The following is a 22,100-nucleotide window of genomic DNA, read 5'->3' on the forward strand; positions in this document are numbered from 1 at the left end:
TGAACGCAAGTATGACGTCATCTCTAGTCACGGGACTAAGTAGTCACGCCATATGTCACGACGCAAACTTTTTGAAATTCAAACGGAAACTTTAGAATAAAAATGTCTTGTATTTATGGCATTTTCCTCACTACTTTTCTTTTAACGTAGCTTGAAAGTGATTACTGTTTTACAGAATTAATTGAGCAAGATTTTTTGGCAATTAAATATCTGCACCGATATCGCAGAGGTCATGGGTTCAAATCCCGTACGGGCCTGAATTTTTTTCTTTCAGGTCTTATTTCAACTTCTAGTTCAGTAGCGTTCATAGCTGTGAGGATCGCTTATATTCGTTTCTTGACCCCAGTACACATTTATAATTTTCATATATCTACAATCGTTATTTATCACTTAGATGATTTATTTGGATCCAACTTAATGACCAGAGCGCTGTACCGGTACCGCAGAGGTCATGGGTTTAAATCCCGTGCGGGCCTGAATTTTCTTTTTTCAGGTCTTATTTCAACTACTAGTGCATTAGTGTTCATAGCTGCGAGGATCGCTTATATTCTTTTTTTCACCGCAGTGCACATATATAATTGAAGAAATGTAAAATGGTTTCCATGTTTACATAGCCTGATGTAACACTTGGGAGGTTAGGATTTTACATTTCTTTAATAAAATAACTAATGAAGGAGGAACGAAAACCGTGTTTACATACGCTCATGTAAAATGGTTTTATGGCCAATCAGGGCGCGCGTACTATTTGAATTATTTTATAATTTCATATATTTAGAATCATTATCTTTACTACTTTTTGGTGTAATGTGAAACTCTAGTGAGAACGATAATATTTGTTTTAAATAATGAAGGCAAATTTGCCGACAGAAGATACCAGATTACACTTAGATAACTATTTATGGAGGTTATTCAATTATACCTATCCGATTTTCATATTTTGTGATTTTTAGCTCTCTCTTCTCTGATAATTTTCTCTATCCATTATAGTAAATAACTTTCAGTCAGATTGCGTGCGTCTTAACTCAAGTACTTTAATTATCAGCAGAAGATAGAATGCTTCTGTTAATGAGAAATTTTGCTCAGAGGGACAGCTCTGCTGCTAATTGAAGGCCGTTAATTTTCAAAGCTCTCAACTAAATGAATGAAATAAATCATATTTACGTACTGATGATATTAAAGAAAAGAATGACCCTTGCAGGTGAGTTGCAGTTAACCCTTTAACTCCCATGAGTGACCAAGACAGAATTTCTCCTTATAATATCAATACAATATCAACCAGATAAGTGATGAGAATAAAGAAAAATATCAATTTGGGGATAATAAGTTGATCCAGTACTAAATTCTCTGAACTAACATGATCAAAAGTGTATGTTTGACAGTAAGGAGAGTTACAAATTTGATCTGGAAGTTAATGGGTTAAACAAATTGCCGAAAAAAAGCCCGAAATTCAGGCTACGACGGGATTCCAACCGTGCCTCCTTCCTAAAAGTAGACGTTACTGCCAACTGAGCTACAGTGCTAAATTTTTAAGCAAGGTACACTTGTTAATAGCATTTATTTTGTCATTTTTAAAATTGAAATTAGACACTCCTTATGTTTGAAATTAAATGAGTGAGATGAATCATACGCAATGTACCTCGCTCCTAACACTTCGTAGCTCCGCAGCTTAGATGACAGTAAATTCTCAGTTAGTATCTGGAAGGTAAAGGTTTAAATCCTGTCGAAAACCTGCGAGGAACATTTCTTTCGCGATACTTTCAAAGCTCCGCGAAAAAAAACAAAAAAAAAAGCAAGAAGACTTATGCTTCCTTTAATATTTCTTCACTCCCAATGGTCGTCAACCTATTTTTTAATACAGTTTCACTCTCGCAATCACCCTTTGAAAAATATTTCAAAATATTTCACGTCCCACTGACTTCAAAAACTCACCTAGAAGTGTTACAAGTGCAGGTGAAATGAACTGAAACTGCGAAAAATATGTGGGTCCTACACTTAACCGCTTCGTAATTTCTGGACTGCTTAAAATTCATGTTCGAGGTTAGTTAAACTAGCGTTAAAACACCTATAAAGAGTGTTGCGTGAGATGTTAAAATTCAAGTTCGAGGTTAGTTAAACTCGCGTCAAAACACCAATAAAGAGTGTTGTGTGGGATGTTATCTGTTCGCTTGGGCAGCGAACCGTGAATTTTCTTTTGTTTTCGTAAGTTTGAAAATTTTCCTCAAGATCGTAAAAGTACATGGTTTAAAAATTCCTTACAAAGAGCATTAAGTCGTCACTTAAAAGCTCCAGACTAATTTGACAAAAAAGGCTAAAAGACATAGCAAAAGGTTTAAGTAATTAAAGCTTTATAATTTAACTATTTGGCTGAACTGATCGAGCCATGCAGTTTTATTTTTAGAAGTAATTTTCAATACTTAACTAGCGAATAATTTTATTAAAAACTCTCTATTAATGCAGTTTTTCATGCAGGGAATAGTCATGGCGCGGTAGATATGGAGTTTTTCTTCGACCGTTGAACTCCATATCTCACGAGTGAGCATAAGGAAAGAGTGAGTCATTGAATTGAACATGAGTAGATAATACCATATCTACAAGTAGCCATGTAATATTTTGTTTATTAAAGAAATGCCATTAGCCTTTGCTGACATGAAAAAAAGTCAACTTTATTAATGAATGGACCCGACAGAGTGGCGCGAAAGGCGAGTGACGTTTAGCGGTTGATTGGCAAAGTCAAACGCACGTGAAAATTATGGTAACTATACACTTCCTCTCAGGGCTGAAAATCCTTGCAAAACAGCCCTCAGTTTATATCACAAATGGGAATTTTGAACCGAAGGAGGGGGTGGATCAGGTACACTGCGTAACAGAGCAACAGTCTGGAAACAGAAAATAAATAAGCCAGGCAAACATAAAACATTAAAAAGAATTCAGAAAAAAAAAATGGATTAAGAAGGTATTTTGGATAGAAAAGCGGCCAACATTCTGTTGTTGTGCTTGCAGAGTGAATAGTTTGTAAAAGCTCAAGGAAAATGTTACCTTTTGATATTCTTCATGGCTGAAAAAATTAAGAATGACAACGACGTGTTTGACCCTTTAACCTCTGAGAGTGATTAGCATCGAATTTCTCCTTATAATATCGCCCTGAACCAAACAATCAGGTCACGACAATAAGGGAAATGATCACCAATTAAGAAAGCGCCTGATTGCAAGACAAATTCTCATTGTTATTTCCCTAGGAATGTATAAAGTAGTTTGGAGAATACTCATAGTGTTGTTAGTGTGTAAAGGGCTAGGTACCGGTAAATCATTTTTTCTTTAAGCAGTGTGCTCTTGACATGGAATGAAATGTACTGAGTAGTAGTTTGATATCATATTTAACGAAACCAAAACACTTTGTTGATCTTGAAAGTTTATTTCAATGTGATTTCATTTTTTTTGCTGCAATCATGATAACTGAGAAAAAAATGCAAAGGAGTGTCGTAATAGAGTACTCATTGCTGTAAGGCAGACCGCTGGCGAAGGTTTCAACGCCGCCTACCATTCGTATTAACAACCGTAAGGGTTGCGCATGCTTAGATTTGCCCTTTTGTAAAATGTAAATTGAAGAATTTAAGGTTAAAAAAGATAAATAGCTAGAAAGTTATGAAAACAACTGAAGGGTTAGGCGAGCAAAACCGCTGACACAATTCTTTTTACATTCTTATAAATTTTAGAAAAAATAGGTTTTTAACTCTAAATTGCTTAAGAGTAGCTGGGTATAAAATAAACGAGAGAAAATTTATTTTCGAAAAACAAAAAAATACTACTGGCGTGAGGATTTTGAAACATCTAAAGCAGGGGTTTTGGTAAAAGTCATTACCGGCGGTCAGTCGCTGCCAATACGATCTCTCCCACTAAGCTCTAGTGTTTGGTGTTTGGGTTTTGCCCCTACAGCACAGCCGTCTATCACACCATCGACAGTCTACATGGAGAGAAATTCTGAAACTCCTGCTGGAGCAGCTTTTAAGTAAAATATTACGACGATAATGATAAAACAAATATTTTCTAACTTTTTTTATATGATCAAGTTATTAATAAAACCCTAACCCTAACCCTAACCCAAAGTTTCAGCTTATTCATACGTAGTACAGCAACACTTAATATCAACTTAAAAAACCAAAGGAAACCTCAAAGTTTGGTCCCACGGTAAAACGCCACCACAGGGTAAACGGTCTATAATGAGAAAAAGGACAGGAAGCAGGCACTCAATTTTATTGACGAAATTTTATGACGTATGTAATTATCATCCCGCAGGATCCCGTTGGTTCAGTCATTGAGAGAAGCCACGATCCCATTAGTTGTTCAAATTGGTCTTTTTTATAGCTGTACTTCTTTGCAAGATACTTCGAGAAAAAAAACAAAAAATCATCAATATATGATGTGCGGTTTTTTCCCACGTAAAATCAATATCAAAAGCCACCAGTAAATAATTTACTTCTAAGAAGAATCCATTTGCAAAAAAGCTAGTGTTTGATACGTAGTAGCAAATATTGATCCCTTCCGCTACCTGAATCACACGGAAGCAACGTGATACTTACATAAGTGAATATATGTCCGTTCCATTTGCACCTGTATGCTGTAGAATATTTTGTCGGTTCACCGCTAATATGCTGACTCATCTAAGCTGGTTTTGTTAAAAAATGAAACTGACGGTATAAAGGTATTCATTCTTTTTAAGCAAACATAGAATTAATGAGAAAAGAATTTTCCCCATCTGCTCGTTGAAAACAGGTGGGTGAGGACGTGACCGGAAGCGGAAGTTACCTGAAGAGTTCCACCTCTGTATTGATTGTGGTTGGCCACTTCCGGTGCACTTTCGAAATTTTAAAGACTGGCTTCAGTTTCTATAGAAGTCGTGTTTTCTCTTCCCGGCTAAAAATATGGAGTTACTTCCTCTTGATTAAAAAAAAAATTAACAGCTATTTCAATATTTAAACTCTATTTCAGTCCACCTCTTCTTAGTGCGAAAATAGTTTTCTTGGCAGGTGTTAAATTTTTGTACGAGTTTAATTTTATCATAACATCACGATCACAAATTTAATTTGTGCTTCTAAATCTTTGGGTGTTATGAAAACATTTAGGGATATTGACGGATAATTTCACTGGCTTGTTTGCGAATTAAACTTTAACTTTTTCCGGAGGTAATAGTCAAGATATTCTTTAACTCTAACGTAAAATGCTATTTTTAAAATTTTTTTCCTGCTACTAATATAAATCAATGTGTTAATTGAAAGTTACGAAATTGTCACGAGTCCGCAAATGCGAAAGAAAAATGGATCGTTTTCTAAGCTTTGAAACAAGATGCCTTCAGGCCTTTGTTAGTTTTGCTTAATAGGAGAACTGAATTCAAGCAAAGTAAACTTGGTCGAGTTAGTTATATTCGAGTTTGATACCTTAATAAATTACATGGTCCACTGCCAACTTTATTTTAATGCAAAATTTTCCGATTGAGTGAACTCGATTTTCCGACTTAAATTAAATCACTACACCCACTACACGAATTTTTTGTGGATTACAACATCCACGCCAAAAATGGCTGGCTGCGAGAAATGTGTAAGGGTAGGTGAGTATAAAAAGGCTTGCAGTTTGGTGCAGTGTATCGAACAGCAAACAGTGACGGAAAAAATACAAGCTTCTTAACTGAATTGAATTAACCACTCTCTTTTCATAATGATCAGGACATCTTTGGTAAGTCTTATACCGACTTTAGCTGCAAACATTCCTAAGTAAGTCTTCGATAATACTTTTTGCATTTTTTAAAAAAATTTGACCCGCAGTCATGTTAGAACGAATCCGTTAAAGAGTTTGTTTGTTCTAGAACCAAAAACAAACGATTTACTTCTCACACTCTGAAGTTTATCAAATGAAGAAAAATTGCGATTGAATTCATTTAAAGATCAGTTATACAAATGACTTTAGTTTCAAAGTAACAGTTGTAGTAACTGACGGCAAAAAACGTAGTTAGCATGTAAATGAATTATCAAACCCTAACCTATTGCCTGCGTCAGTTTTTTTGTCCTCTGTTCGTATACACCTGGCTATCTTAGTGAATGACTAACTGGGTAACAGACTGACTCAGTTCCTCAATGCAGTACGTAAAGAAATCCGCATATAGTTTGAATTTTAAGATTTTATAAGTAAATAATTTTTTCTTCCCTTATTTTCATTCTTTTGTCTCGTTCCTTCCTTGCTAAATTATTTAGCTCAGAATCTCATTCATAACTAATGACTTCCATTTTTTCACTAATCTTATTACTCCCTGACCACTCGAAAGCTTCCGTCATTAATTACTTAATAATAATTATTAACTTATTTATTCACCATTTATGTTTTCTGCCTGCAGTACACAATTCTTTTGGGAGTCTTCATTTTAAACCTCTGTCGTTCGGCAGTCATAAAGTCAACTGGACAGTCATCATCATCATCAGTTAACCAAAAGGGAACATGGAGTCTTAACCAAGTTCCCTTGTCCCGACAGCGACGAGATTCTCTTCTTAAAATCAATCCAGATATAAGAACTATTGCGGCGAATATCCCTTCCATTCCGATGGCTGTTCGTTTGTTCTGGAAAACGCAGAAATTTCTGCAAATCAGTGACGATGGCGTAGTGAATGGTACCGCGTTTTGTTCAAGTAAATATGGTAAGACACGCAACATCTTCGAGTTGTTTTCATAACCGTGGCTCAATTATGAATCTGTTTTTCCTAACGCTTACTCATCTACATTCTCATTCCCATTTATTTACACAATACTATTCGAAACTTAATTTTCTGGTTTTCTGGGAATTATACTTGTACTGTGAATGATGGCTTTAGAAATTAAATAAAAGGAAAAATTCAAAGACTTCGTTCAAATTTTCCAAGGTTTAGAAAAACGATTGTACTTTTGTTTGCAAAGAAATTAAAAATAGAGAAAAACGCAACCAATCTAAAAGTAACTGTTAAAAAGTGATTTTTCTTCAGTTCATTTGTTTCTAATACCAAATTTTGTTCAATGTTTAATGGCATTTCTAAAACGTACATTTAGAAGTGAAGAATTTCCCAGCGTACAACACGCAAACACTCTCATGTCAAGTATTTGTTCTTTGCTCCCTGGCCGTTATTTAATTTTTATAATCTTTCATTTTTAAGCCAATCTTGAGCTTGAGCCAATGGGAAGTGGATTTCAGCGTATTAAAGGAATCGAAACCGGTCGTTACGTTGCAATGAACAGTGGGGGTATTGTTTATTCAACGGTAAGTAAGGGGGTTCAACTTATAACGGACTATGTTATCAGGCACATTCGTTCGAGATTTTTCGAAATAAAATTGAGTGAGATTATCAAAAGACCTTAAGCTTTAAAAAAAAATTTTTTATTTTGATAAAGTCCCTTTCAGAACAAGACTTTCCACCAATCTCCCACGAGGGAAGGGGTAAGGGCACTTTTTCACGAAATTCATAAGTCAATGATCGCAAAATCGATGATGCCACATTTTTTCATTACCTTTTCTTACCGTGATATCTAAAAGGGAAAAAATCTCAAAGGAAGAGATTTAAAAATTTTGATAAAACAATATTTGACACGCAAATGAAATGTACAATAAATTATAACGGACTGTAAGCTGTTTTTGTGGGATGCCGAGTGATCATGGCGTTATGTGATATGTCGTGATGTAAGAAAGGCGAAGTGACTTGCTATGGAGTAACGTTATGTTACGTTACGTGACGTGATAATATGTAAAGTTTTGTGTTCTAATTCGACATTTTTCTGTTTAACAGAATTCAACCAATGATGAAACAGTGTTTAAGCTAACAATGGAGAGCACATCATATCATACATTTGCGTCTGCGAAGTACTACAAAAAATCATTATACGACACATTCATATCCCTTGGACGCAATGGAAAAATCCGCAAAGGAAAAGACACCAAAGTCAGTCAAAATAAAGTAAAGTTTATCATCTACACGGGAGACAGCTGTTGATCACCCTATTTTAAGCTTTAGATGTTGCTTAGCGACTCGGAATTTTTGAAAATATTCTCAATTCTCGAATTTAAATCCCATCAAATGGGACGTAAAGTTTGGTAAATTTTTAGAGTTTAATGCCCTGCGGGCTGAAAGTAGCTTTCAGCATGAACCTTGAAGCAATGCAAAATTGTTGGAAGAGTAATATAATTCTACGGAATAACTCTCAAGCCATTTTAAAAGTGGTTTCTGATATTATTCCTTACAATAAGGACATTTTTAAGGATCCATTTATCAGTATTATTTATGTACACCACTAATTATTTTTTATCAGATTTACGAAGTGTGAAATCAGTGTTTTATATATTGATGTAAAATTAATTAATATAATCATCGCGTCTACATTTTATTTATGCAATGTAAAGCAACAAGGCAAAACAAACAAGAAATAAAAGCTTTCTTAATTTTACAAGAAAATGTCGTTTCTATGAAAACTAAACGTATTTTTTCTGCAAACGCTTTGTAAAAGGGGATAAAGTTTATGCTCGAGCGAAGTGGCTCATGAGCCCGAGCTTTTCCCGGTTTCCAAAGCATGAAGCGACTAGGAATATCACCCCTCCCCCCTGGATAGGATGCCAGTCCATCTCAAGGTTGACAATTCGATTTCAAACAGCCACAACATACACCTTTTTTTGCGAATAGTTTGGCGTTTTCAAGAGCGTCTTTCGAATGCGCATTGCATAACCAAAGTCAAAGCAACCACAATGACCAATCAGAACGGGGAAAAAGATCGTGGAAAGAAACTTCATTTGTTCACCTCATAAAACATCCATGAACGACAAAAGAAATATTTAAAAATTATTTTCAGGAAAAAAGAAACATTGACCCTATAATCAACTTAAGAGAATTCCCTGTGGAACGAGACCCTACTCCATTAACTTGAACTTCGCTTTAGGAATTAAGCAGGAAATATGTTTAAAGCCATATTCGAAAAATTTAAAGCCCTCCTGGGTAATATTTACTGCATATGATTGTATGTTTGCCATTAAACATTGTATGAATTCTACAAAACATATTCTGCCTTTGTTTGTCATTGAGAATCCATGGGATGGGATTCTTAGCCCCAGGTTCAAAATAAACAGATTCCGGAAACAGGAAAAAATATTCAGCCGACTCACGCTATCCACGTTATTTTTAGACATACCGAATAGGTTAGATTATCTACTCGCAAAAAATGCGAAAAGTCTTTTTAAGGCACATCCGCGGCCTATCAGTAAACCTATGTACCCCTTCCTAGGGGGAGGGAATACCTCAGTTTTTGCGCATCTTTAGCGGCCTTGTCACATATCTTTTTTCCCTCTTTGCCATTGTGTTCATCTAGTACTGTTAGTATCGAGATTTCTGATTGTTCAGTTAGATACTGCATTTAGGCATGCCAATCATATTGTAGTCGGTCTAGAAAAGCAGTTATGTGTTACGTTCATCCCTTTTTTTTTAATAATCAATAAACAATCAGCTTTCCTGTAAAGTCCTTATCATCTTTATCTTTCAATTTCGAACAAAGTCGAAATGGTAACATTTTGGATCTTGAGATCCTCTTGCGTTCATAGCGGTTCTGTGTCAGTAACAACAGTAAAGAACTTTCTAATTATCGATATTCGCTCATGTTTTCTTTTCTGCCTTCTATTTTCGACATCAGCAGCTTCGTTTTGCCAAAACTATCACTAGCTATAATCAATGTTGAAAACATCATCTCCTAAAATATCTGAAAATTATTGTTTTGTACGGAACCATGCAGTTACCTGCTGCAAACACCGAAATAGAGATTACAGAATACAGGAAAAAACAGACATTTTAAACCTGAAGTGATTCTTTTTTAATGCGATTTAAGTCTCCTGCATAGATTGTTAATTACATTTTGGTTACTAGCAACAACACAAAACAAATGCTTTTTTTCCTAGTTATCGTGTGGAAAATGCATCAAATTGCAATGAAGATGTTTACCGTTTGAATCCTAGCAGTGTTTGGTGTTCCCGAAATTTTCAGCGTGTATGGATTTCAATAACGATGTCATAAATTTCAAATTCAGACACTGAAAACTTCAAATCGAAATATTATGATTCTAATTTAGCCCACGAAGGAATTTTCTCATTAGAGCAGTTTTTTCTTCCCTTTGGCTAAAGTCATAGAGAAAATATCATAAACAAGGCAGCAATCCTGCCCAATTTTGGCCATAGCTATGAGATATTAATTGTTTTGGCGCAAAAGTCAAATCAAATGACCGAGTGCAGTCGAGCTATTAGAGGCAACCAATCGTGTTAAGTGTAGTGTGGGTTTTCTCCTTCAATTAAGGAACATATCGAGTCAAAACACATTCTTGATGTTTTTATACTGCCGTCTGATGATTTTCTAGGCTTCGGGGGTGGTGGCATCTCATTGAAATAAGAACTAAGTTGTTATCTTCCCGGCAGAAAAATATAAGATGCTATATTTAATCTTCGCATGAAAAGCAACGCCTTCAGTTGCTCGCGCATCAGCGTTCAAAGAGGAGAGCTTCTTAACTGCGGGAGCTGTTATTAACTCCGAACAAAAGGTGAGCAAATTTGAACTAAGCTAAAATTTTTTGGATAAAATACATTTCTTTAGTTTAAATCTATTTGATTCTATTTTTTTTTTTTTTACTTTTTACAAGGATTCGAATTTGGAGCCCACTGCCCTGTTTTAATGCAAGCGGCGTGAACTATTTGATTTTTCTCCAGACTAGTTCAACAGTTTTAGCTTTTGTGTAATTCTGTCTTTTCGAAGTAAAAATGGTGAACCAGAACTCTCGAGATCTGAAGAAAATTGGTGTTTAATGTTTATTGTCAAACAGAATAGATTAAAAATTCTGAAGCTGATTAGCATGGACGAATTTTTTTCGTACTTCATAAAGAAAAATTCACAACAAAAGGAAAAATAATGATAAAAAATTATAGAAAATTAAAGCGCCCAGTTTTCGTTTTGTCACCATCGATTCAACCAAGAATTAAAGGCAAAAAATCAATCGCACTTCAATTAAAGATCTACGTTTTTAAGTTAACGAGAAACCCCATATTAATAAGTTTAAAATCCTATGCAAGTCTGAGAAACGCAGCATTCGATCTCTCAATTGGAGATTGGAGTTGTTTTGCGACATCTTATCTGATCCAGTTGATAAAAAAAGCAACAGCAGCGACAATAACAGCTTCTTCTGACAATAAGATATAAATCCTTTCTGATGCAAAACCATACCGCGCAATAAGTTTTTCTATAACTCCGATTATAATCACATGTCATCTTGGTGAGGACGTTTGTAGCCGGTGAATTCTTTTGAAGTCTAATTCTTGGTCAGCTTCATCCCTGCGGTCAATTAATCTCATCTCTACCTTTATTGGAAGAAGGAAAATGGAGAGAAAAGAAAAATTAAAAACGAAAAAAGGAAGAACTGGAGAGAGAATAATTATGTGAAAGAAGAAATGAAGAAATATTGAATGCTTTTGCCTTCATGAGTTCACCCTAGACGGTTTACCATCGCACTCCGTGAGATATTTATCATTGTCTACGAAATTTTGCAGATTTAAAACTAACTGAGATTTTCAGCGATCGAGACTAAAGGGCATCGAGAAATCCGGTCAGAAATTGGGCAATCTACGGGGTAGACTTCAGAGCTCTGTTGCTCCCAAATAACAGAACGACTGTATGCAGGTTTTTTCACCCCGGACGGCAAAATTCAAATTTGATCGGTCGGATTCCGCGGACCAAAAAAATTTACATTTACCAGAGAAAAATTGTCTATATTTGTTCACGTCAACGTATTACATGTACCGTTCAAAACCAGTTCAACTCTGATTTTAAATTTTTACGGATAAGAAAAATTTTGAAACATGACAGTTAGGATGATTTGCTGAAACGCAACATGAACTCGCGTGGTTGATGTTAAAAAAGAGTTGCTCTTACTGAGGTAAGCTATTCGTCATTTCTTCTGTCAAGTGATGTCTTATAGAATGATGTCTGATTTCAAGGGCCAGTTTATGTTCTAAGGTCTCACTGCTAATGAAAAAATCTAATCGTAGGTGACGTCCAAAAAAATGCCAACATTCTAAAATCCTTCGGTGAATTATGGGTCATTTCAAGCTTTTTAATTTATTCAAGATCAACATTTAGAATGATAAGTTGGACGCCGTTTCGCAAAGTTGCGCGCTAACTTAAACGTTTTGGAACAAATGGTCATTTAGATGTTCACCTAGAAAATAATGAAAAATTCCGCGTCATTGTATTTCTTCAAGCAATACTAACCAAATAAAAGTCGTTTAAATATCATTTTTGATTCAAAGTGTTCATGGCTGATTTAGACACCCTAAGCCTCACGGTCAGATTTATCAGAGGTGACTTCTTTAATCTTTATCAAAATCACACACTGAAACCAATCCATATCGCTTTTCCTTCGACTGAACAAATTCACAATAATTGATGGCTGTAAGTTTTTCACCTTTCTCAGCAAAAGAAAAAAAAATCCATAACAGGTATGCAGCTGTTTCGGGTTATTGTGAAAAGAGAACCGTATTCCTACCAAGAAATTTTCAGTTCATGGTTGGAATCTAACATAAAGCGGTTAAAAGATACTTTTTATTGTTCTATTTTCGGTATCCTTTTTCTTTTTCTTTTTAAGTAGAGGAGCGTGCATTTGCTCTCACTAAAACAGTACGTGATGAGTGTGAGAGGATTGACTTTTAATCAATAGCTCTCTCCGGAATAACGTGTTCAGCTTCAACCACTTACAAACGTCACCACAACTTACATGTTCAGACTCACGTCCACAATTTATTTCCCAGCAATTAATTATTTGTCCTCTAGGAGTGTTGGGTCAGGCAATTCTGGTAGAAGAGATTAATTTTCTTAAAAGCGTCTGGTTAAGGTATAGCGGGGTAATTGCTCCATATCGCCCTACAATAGTAAGAGTTTTACTTAAGTGCATTTCGTGGTTATTGATATATTGTAGATGAGAACGGATATAAAATAGATTGAAACAAAAGAAGTCGACAGCTCTAAAAGACTGCCACAACTTAATTGTTCACTTTCCAAATTTGAGTAAAGAATTCGTCGGCAATTAAAACTTAAGCTGCTAAAAAAGATCTCCCATTATTTCAATCGAAATTCTCAACCTCATATACCATTGCATGGATAAGATTCTTCGCCAAACAAACTGTATTTCACATTTATAAAATAAATCTTGTTAATGGTTCTGAAGAAATAAGTACATAATGGATTTGAAACATAAATCAAATGGTACAAAAGTGCTTTTCAGCATTAAATGAGGAACAAACGAGGGCTCACTTTTCTTTGACATTTGGACTTAATGACATCGCGAAGAGGTTTTCAACTCACTTATAAATGCAATCATTGAAATGCAGATTAATGAAAGTGCAGTCAAAATTGCAGACAGTCAATTGTGTTTTAAAGTACCCACCACTCACCCGTATCTTCATGAACGTCATGCATTAACTGTCGCATCACTTTACGTCAAGGGGCCTTCCGGTTGAACGCAAATGTACCCAACCTGAACTGATCATGAAAGTTTAAGTGATGCAATGCTTGTTCTTGCTAGATAAACGACTAAAATGGCGCTTTTACTGGAACAAGAAGTATTTTCCATGGATGCAAAGCTACTTAAAGCACAGATAAACGAAATCACGGCCTGTCGAGCGAAAGAGTGGGTCCGAACGAAGTCAGCACTCCTACAGTTAAAAGCCGTGCAATGGTCTGCGGCTAAGATAAACCTGAATATATTTTCCTTGAGAGATTTCGGTGTCACAGACGAGGAAAGCAGTATTACACAAGTCAAGTTATTTAGTAAAAATAATTGGTTTCTTCGACTACAAGATGACGGTAACGTCAGTGGAACAAGAGAGCAGAACAATGATGAAGGTATAGTCAAATGGATTTGTGTATTTTCGCGCGCACGTGGCATATCACAGCATGTGCATTATCGAACTGCATTTAAATCTAAAGGAAGTTTTAAATTCGAGCATTATAGATAAATTTCAGTGTAGTTTTCGAATTTATCGGAATAAATTCTACCGAAATAGCCATACTTAGTTAAATAAGAAACGAAAAGATGCATGGAACCCAACTTAATAATACGAAATAAACTGTAGACGATAAAACCGAACAAATGTGTCATATCAAATCTTCGATACAACGGAGAGAAAAAAATGAAAGACTTTCCATTATGAATCAAAGAATGGAAAACAATCATCGTATCAAGATTTTTATTTCTTAATGCCGAGCATAAGCTATACACACAAAGTTGTAATTATTTCAAGCTTGTGTGGCGGATGAAAATGATTGATTCAGTAATTTGACGCTTCAAAAGAAGAGATATGGACTGAATATCAGAATCTAAATTGTTGGATCATTATTATGACACCTCAAGGCGACTGTGTTTATTATCAAGCAAGCATTGAAAAATGAAAAATGAAATATCTGCTTCAGAGAGGACTTATTCTGTGTCTGTTCGGGAAGCCACAAATTAATAAATGTACGCTCTAGTAGACAACATGAGCGTCAACTATTGTCTAGTTATTATAAAGACCATCTAGAATATCATTTCAGTAGAAAATTTAACAGAAAAAAACAATCTTGTTAATGGAGATTCAAAATGATTCCTTGGCTTTTTAAGATGAAAGGAAACTGGAAAGATTAACAAGAAATCATATTTCAAATTCCTGAATAAGAGAACTCCTATATACAGCTAAGTTATTCATACTCACGTATTTTCCGTTACAGTTTCCTGTTTAAAAAAACCCTCAACTAATCTTCCTATGTCCGCTTTGAGTTCATCAACTTCCTCAGATCATCACAAAAAAAGTGAAAGAGGATATTTCTCTAAAAGAGGCCAGGAGGGAAGACGAGGAACCTTTGACCAAAATACTCATGGTTGTTATTCGAATGAAAATAGCTCGCCAACATTCCCTAAGGAATGCACACGTATTACGCATTGAGACCGACGCCCCTTTTAGACAATTTTCCACTTATATTTCGGAACCTCAAATTCGAGTACATGCAGTACACACTCAGTCAAGCTTTCATCAAAGTTGAATCTCTTACTTCTTCTGAAAGCTATCATGAAAATTTGTTATCGCAGAAAAATGTAAAATTTGCTCTCAGTCCGGGCAAGCGTTTTCCAGAGAAGTAGAATTCGGCTATTTCGCTTACTCGTTTTGTGGAGATGTCTGTCTTCCTTAGTAAAAAGCTTGAGAACGAGTTTAATATCGCACGTGCAATGCTACTTTACTGCAGACTCGTACCCAGTCGGTCTCTGAGTTAGAAAACCAAAGAATTGATAGCCATTAGGTACGAGTTTCATTGTATCCCTTATTAATCACTGTTCATTTGATTGAGAGTTATTCAAAATCTATCACAGAGAAAACGAACTTGTTTAATCACCGCAACGTGAATACATGGAAAAAGTTGAAAAAGCATTGAAAAGAGACTAACTTCATCTTAAAGTATGAAACCTGTTTAAAGAAACTGTGCTCACTATCACTTGAACAAAGAAGAGTTTTAGTTGATGACACTTTCCTTTACGAAGCGCTGAATGGCATGATTAATGGTGATATTCAACCTTATATTGATTTTAATTCAGTACATGACCGTTACCCCTTAGGCATAGCGATAACTTAACTCTGAAAAAGAAATACGCTAAAACTAACGTACTAAAATATTCATTGATAGAATTGTAAATAGATGGAATGAACAACTTATGGAATCTCGCTTTGAAACTAATAAAAGAACATTTAGGTAGAAAGTCAGAAAATTTCTATTGTTATAGTCTTATTTAAGTGTGGGAATGAGGAGGTGTGTTAATGTTATTAATTTCACTTAATTGCCTTTTTGGTGGTCTGTTTCTGAAAGGGGTCAAGGACTCCTTTACAGATCTTTCATATGGCCTGTTTTATTTTATTATTTGTCTTTATTCTTTACTTTTTTATAGTAGCTAGTCGCCATCAAATCGTAATAAATAATGTCCGAGCCTCAAATAGTTTAATATCATTTCAGCTTAACTTATGGGCATCAGTGCGATGTTATTTGTTGTCGAGCGATCTTTAGCAGACAATCAGTCGAATGGATACATTTTGAGCTTAGACATAGTGAATCAGCGGAAGTTGGAAAGGCGTTACTTAGAGAAAGTCCAATTCATTTTAAAAATGGTTCGTTAGGTTTTCAGAGAACAAAGGCTTTTTGTGTTTATGAAAGTCAGTTGCCACAATAAAACTTAAAATCCACGCAAATTAGAAAGTTCCAGAAGTATATATTCTAGCCCAGTATTCTGAAGAATTTGTTGCATCTTACATGAATATTTCGAAGGAAAAGTTAATCACGCTGCTCCACAGCTACATTTGTTTCGAAGCATCTTCTGTCTAAAGCAGGTAAATGATTGAAGGTTTACCTACTGAGTTGTTATGAAGCCTTACGTGACGATTCCAGTGCATTTCGTCTGACAATAATGAAGCCACAAAAATTTTAGTAACTAAGGAGAAAATTTTCTGACTTCAGATGAAGTAAATGTAGATAATGAAAATACCACCGCTAGAAAGGAGAAATTTAGTGTTAATACCGTTACAAAAGCGTCTAACTGTACTGCTCACAAAATAAAGATGGCGGCGGCCCGCTTTCCTCAAGTCCGAAACCTGACACTTCTTGACTGACTACTTTTGATCACTGAATCAGCTGGTAGAAGTCGAACTTCGTTTAGTAAAAGAACTCAAAATTTGCGGGAATTTTACGTTAATATACGATGCACTGTTTCAAATTGAACGATTTAAAGCTATAGGCCGGAACCAGAGAGTTCCAATAATATTATAGGTACTGCTTCGTTAGGGATTTAACTTCGTTAGGGAGAAGATATGCCCCTAACTTGAACATCTCGACTAAAGAAATCCAAGGCAATATGTTTAATGTTGCTGACTAGGAAACACTGCATAGCTTTGAAAGCTTCTTAGGCAGCTCAATTTCGTTTGGTTGAGCTGTGATTTCATTTAACTCGAAAGCGCCGTGTGTTCAAATATACACCTAATATGTACCACAGCCGCTTCTGCCTTGATACCAGCCTAAATTAAAGATACACGACTGCGTTTTCGCAAACCCTTTGTTATATGTGCTAACTGTTGAATGAGTCTTGTAATTTATATTCTTTCATCGTTTACAGTCAATCTGCAGTTGCAGTCGATTGGGAAAGGATTGATTCAGATTTACAGCCCTGCTGTAGGACGATATCTGGCAATGGATAGCAATGGACGACTGTTTTCAATGGTAAGCTTAATACATTTTTCAATTTAGTAACCATTCTCCAACTCATTACTGAATTTTGGTAGAAGTATCAGACCTTGTACCTCCTACTAAGCGTTTTCACTGGAGGCTGTTCAACTTTCCCAGTAACTACTTACTTCTTGGAGACAATTTTATGATGTTTATGCCACGACTTTGTCAAATTAATTGCGTGCAGACATTAAGGTCCCCCAATACATTTGTATGGAACAAATCTCATTGACAGCCGTGTACATTTTAAACTTGCACGTATACTTTGACGAATGTACAATAGTGCCGCACGAACTCTACCACAAACTGACTACATAGCACAGCCCATTACAGGCCAGCCCTGACAAGAAACAGAGTATCAGGAATTATTGAACTAAGGCCATATTTTTTTACTGGTCTGATTGCTGTATGCCAGGCTCCGAAAGAAAAAGAAAACAATGCACCTCTTCTTCGAATACCTGATCTTTACCATAATTATAAAAGACCAAAGATGAAGTTTCTTCATATAATAATTTTAATGACTGTCGATGATTGTTCCAAAGAAAATTTCGATATTGCTGATTAACAGCGTTGACTTGAAAAAGTCACAATTTCTATCGGGGTATATCAACGTTACAAGATGACTACTTGGTACCAATCGGTCAATGACCCTCTCTAATCGCTATAGAAATTCTCCTGACAAAGCAAATATACTTTTACAGCACACAACAGGACCATTTTAGAGAGGGAAGTAGTTTTTAATCTTAAAGAAACCCAAGTATCAGTTTATGAGCGATCGTTGGGTTGGAAATTAGCGCGATGTGATCCTTAAATAACAACTTATCGGATTCCGTTACTTGCACAATAGATAGATTCTACAATTTTTTCCATAAAATAACCTTTTAACTCATATGATATCAGTATAATCATTTAGCATTTTAGAATGTCCTCGACTCTTCGGTTGAGGCATTTCGTTAATTCTCGGTTGATTGTTTGTTGTTGTGAAACGTGATGGAATAAAATTCAGAAATAAGATGGCTGAAGTTGTCCAAGTTTCCTCTCCTAGGAGATAGCTTTGGTCTACTGTTGGTTTTTGCTGAATAATTTTGGTGATTGAAGTATTTTGTCACCGTCACAGCAAACCCAGATAAACAATTCATCTATAACCTTTAGGAATGCACATCTGAGATCTGACATCCACGTGTCTTTTTCTTTCCTACTGCTTCTTTCGACTTAAACAACTAAGGACCTAAATAAGGTGGAAAGTAATAATGAAGGAAGACGAAAATAATGACAATTCCTTCTTTAAAACCAAATATGTAACTGTCTAAAATCTTAAAAAAGCAGAGGAATATGGCGTTTGACTCGTCTAACACTGGATTGAGTATGGTATGGTTATTATGTTTCATTATCTTTTCATATTAAATGCACAAGGATCATTTAATATCAACAGAAAAATTGCCAAATTTCTCCTATGTTGGGTACAATTTCTGGCTACTGAAACTGCACGTAACATCACTGAATCGAGTGGGACTCAGCGCAGTAAGACACGAGACGCACTGGGAGTTGACTTTCTGGAGAAGATTAACTGGACATTTTTCTGTTTAGATATTGCCTAAGTTCACAAACAGCATATTACACCTATTTTAGAGCTCTACGATATTTGATTTTCGATTATGACTTGACAAAAAAAAAAATGTTTAAATCATTTTCTCACTGTGACCATTTTAAGTAATAACTAAGAAAATATAATTCTTAACTGCTGCGATGATGCTCACCGTCACTAAAAAGCGACGTCGTGAAATGATAATCAAAAATCATTTCTAAATAGTTACTTTGCAGAGCAAGTTTTTATGGTCGAATAAAACCTTAATGATATGTAAATTATCACATTTTCCTTCATGATGATTAATATTGGTATGCCGGTAGACAAAAGCCGCGATATTAATTCTTCTTTCAACGTAATGAACTTTATATCATGATTTTGTTTTTGACATCAAGCATATGTATATATTTATAGCGAACAATATATTAACTAAAGTTAACCGAACTGACAAGCGAGACCTGTGTGCTCATGCAAGTAATTTTCCAATATAACTGACAAAATACGTCAGGGTCAAGGACTCGAACTGCTTCAGATGATTACTGTAAATTTTATAGCGCAAAAAAAACAGAATAACATGGTACACTTATGACCTGCCAAAAATATATTATCTTGCGCGGTCGGAGAGTCGCCTTTTCAAAATGACTCAATCCGAAAGCAACCAAATGCATTACATACTTTCAGGCAATGATGTGCATTTGAGTTTGACGCGAGTTTCAAATCCTGTCCGTCTTTCATAACATCAAGTTTCACGTAGAAGTCACAATTAAATTCTCGAAAAATCCTTAGATTTCAGCGAATTCCGTGTCAAATTCCTTTGAAAATATTTCACCAATTTTACAATTAAATCTATTTAAATGAAATGAGATATAAATTAAATTGCTATTCCAAGAGTAACTTAACGATAATTAAAGTCAGTTTGCAATTTTCGTACTATGATTATTTGCTATGTTTAACTTATGTTTTATTCTGTTCAGAATTGAAACTGATACGGCTTGCCGAATCATATCATATCATTGAAATAGATAGTTTATAAAGTCTTTCTACTGCTTCAATAAAAAGGAAACAACTTTGTTAGAATGGATGCCATTTTGATGAATAAACCAAACGAATTTCTTTTCATGGCATCTGAGCCCTATTTTTATCGAATGACTATTTTAGTTTGTTACTGGACCAATATGACCTTATTCAGGCTCAAAACATGTTCAAAATATTTAAATTATTCAATTTCGTGTTATTTTCCTTCCTCTGTTTCGCTTCTGGTAACACACGACGGAATGTTAAATGAAGAATGCTCTTGAATTGGAATTGAGATCAATCTAAGCACATCACATAAACAGAACTGAGTAAGATTTTCTTCAAATTTTTCAACGTCGACCCTAATTTTGTATACTATGCCATACACTATTATTGTAACGCTTCAAATGATCCCTCTGCGAGAAAAAACAATAATAGAAAACAAGTGAGACGATGACTGGTATGATTTAGCCGATGTTCGTTATAGGGATTGAAATAGATAAAGTCAGAGTAAGTAAATATAGGGTTAGATATATTATAAATATATATATTATAAATATATACATATATATATATGTGTGTATATATATATATATATATATATATATATATGTATATATATATATATATATATATATATATTCATATCAACATATCAGGTTTTATTCCCATATTTTTTAGTTTTGGGATTGAACATAGGATGGGAGGGGGGAGTCCTTTGCATTTTTAGAGGGAGGGGTTTGGAAACGGATCCAGAAGTCCAAAGGCCAAAATTTGGTCGTAATGCAAAGCTAATAAATAGACAGATTTTCTTGGATGACACCTCGGTTAGTTTCTTTGCTGTTAAGAAGCCCAGTTTCGATTTTTAATTAAATAAGGCTTCGAGGAATTATTATAAAGTTTGGGGTTTTATTCTTCAAAGCCTTGCCATGGTGTCTATCATTCAAAGCTGAAGTTTTAAAATATCAAAATTGGGCTATTCCAATCCGGCTTTGTCAACGAAAACACTATCCCTGTCCAATAAAATAGGGATTTGCACTTATACAAGTTTCTTTACTCACAGAAAAGCAAGACAGACAGCACAATTTTCAAACACGTTCAAGGAATCAACGGTTTTCACACGTTCTCCTCGCACAAGTACTACAGAGACACAGCTCATGACATGTACATAGCCTTGAGGAAGGATGGTCTTCCAAGGAAAGGAAACAAGGCTTGTTCACTTCATAAAGGTTCTCAGTTCCTGATCATCTGAACCATTGATACCCTGTACATCTTGGCACTTATTTAAAACAAATGTCGAGTAATAGTTATTATGGAAATTCCAAGACATAAACAAACAGCCTACAGTTCTACATGACACACAAAAAAACTACGGAGTCTCCTAAGGCAAAATGAGATAAATACTTGCTGACATTAATACTGAGTGAAATGACGATTTTACACTCAGTTATTTATTGTTATCTAAGAAAACCATATTCAAGTTAAGACGAACAAAGAGAAAACAAGAATACTTATTTCAAATCCAGTTTGAATTTATGAGTGAGGAACTAAGATGTGTTCACAGCGAAATTGCAGAAAAAGAAAAATTTAATGAATTATTTACTAATTTTAGAGTTCCTCTCATTTGAAAATAAACCTTATCATATTGTGAACTTAACAAATGCTTGAAAATAAATGGTATCTAGTTGTCGTCATTGAGAGATCTTGAGAGATATTTAGAGAAATTAGCCCCCACCAAACTTTACACTCGTCGCCAAATACTGACTGCCCCGAACAGACCACATTGATATAGGCTTCAGTACTGACAGCATTTCTAGAAATTACATTTAACACCGCTAACAAACTTGATCCATTTTCAGCCTAAAAAAAAAAGGTTAGGAATTGCATTGGCATAGAATTTGCTGAAGCCAAAGAGTCGTGCCTCATCGGGTGAATTTACTTTCGATACGTATGATTTTCTGGGCTAGGGATTTAAATACAGATTTTCAGGCACAAGTAGCTTTTGCAAATTTTAAGTTAAAAAATGTTTTTCAATCTCAGTTTTGATTAACTCTTTTGGTATAAGGTTTGGCTGTATAACAACTACAAGCTATAAGTCTGAGCAAAACTCGGACTGACCTCTAGTATTTCATCCAAAGAAGTTCCAAGCGTTCGCTTTCAGCGAACTATTTCTCGCAATTAAT

At 35.1% G+C, this 22,100-nt stretch overlaps 2 protein-coding genes across 3 annotated transcripts; both read left to right on the forward strand.

The window, feature by feature from the left end:
* The first annotated feature begins 5,659 nt into the window (after positions 1-5,659).
* Positions 5,660-8,265, forward strand: LOC131778447 (fibroblast growth factor 1-like). Its single transcript, XM_066173730.1, has 4 exons — positions 5,660-5,727; positions 6,383-6,680; positions 7,170-7,273; positions 7,797-8,265. The coding sequence occupies exons 1-4, from the start codon at positions 5,710-5,712 to the stop codon at positions 7,998-8,000; spliced, it is 624 nt and encodes a 207-aa protein (XP_066029827.1). The 5' UTR covers positions 5,660-5,709; the 3' UTR covers positions 8,001-8,265.
* Positions 8,266-10,404: 2,139 nt separating this feature from the next.
* On the forward strand, positions 10,405-21,602 carry LOC131778428 (fibroblast growth factor 2-like). 2 transcript variants are annotated; one of them, XM_059094842.2, is made up of 4 exons: positions 10,405-10,575; positions 13,606-13,925; positions 17,209-17,312; positions 20,981-21,602. In XM_059094842.2, exons 2-4 carry the CDS (start codon positions 13,619-13,621, stop codon positions 21,167-21,169), a joined length of 600 nt encoding a protein of 199 aa, XP_058950825.2. In that variant the 5' UTR covers positions 10,405-10,575; positions 13,606-13,618; the 3' UTR covers positions 21,170-21,602. The 2 variants fall into 2 exon arrangements, with proteins under 2 accessions (XP_058950825.2, XP_058950828.2); XM_059094845.2 differs by lacking the exon at positions 10,405-10,575 and adding an exon at positions 11,807-11,961.
* Positions 21,603-22,100: the final 498 nt, after the last annotated feature.

The sequence above is a fragment of the Pocillopora verrucosa genome, chromosome 10 (genome assembly GCF_036669915.1).
Source record: "Pocillopora verrucosa isolate sample1 chromosome 10, ASM3666991v2, whole genome shotgun sequence".
NCBI classification, from domain to species: Eukaryota; Metazoa; Cnidaria; class Anthozoa; order Scleractinia; family Pocilloporidae; genus Pocillopora; species Pocillopora verrucosa.

Coding starts and splice junctions, on each gene's coding strand:
- LOC131778447 (XM_066173730.1), top strand. Junction 6,681..7,169: donor GTTTTGTTCAAGTAAATATG/GTAAGACACGCA, acceptor TTCATTTTTAAG/CCAATCTTGAGCTTGAGCCA. Junction 7,274..7,796: donor GGGGTATTGTTTATTCAACG/GTAAGTAAGGGG, acceptor TCTGTTTAACAG/AATTCAACCAATGATGAAAC.
- LOC131778428 (XM_059094842.2), top strand. CDS start 13,619: ATGGCGCTTTTACTGGAACAAGAAGTATTTTCCATGGATGCAAAGCTA. Junction 13,926..17,208: donor AGAGCAGAACAATGATGAAG/GTATAGTCAAAT, acceptor CATCGTTTACAG/TCAATCTGCAGTTGCAGTCG. Junction 17,313..20,980: donor ATGGACGACTGTTTTCAATG/GTAAGCTTAATA, acceptor CTTTACTCACAG/AAAAGCAAGACAGACAGCAC.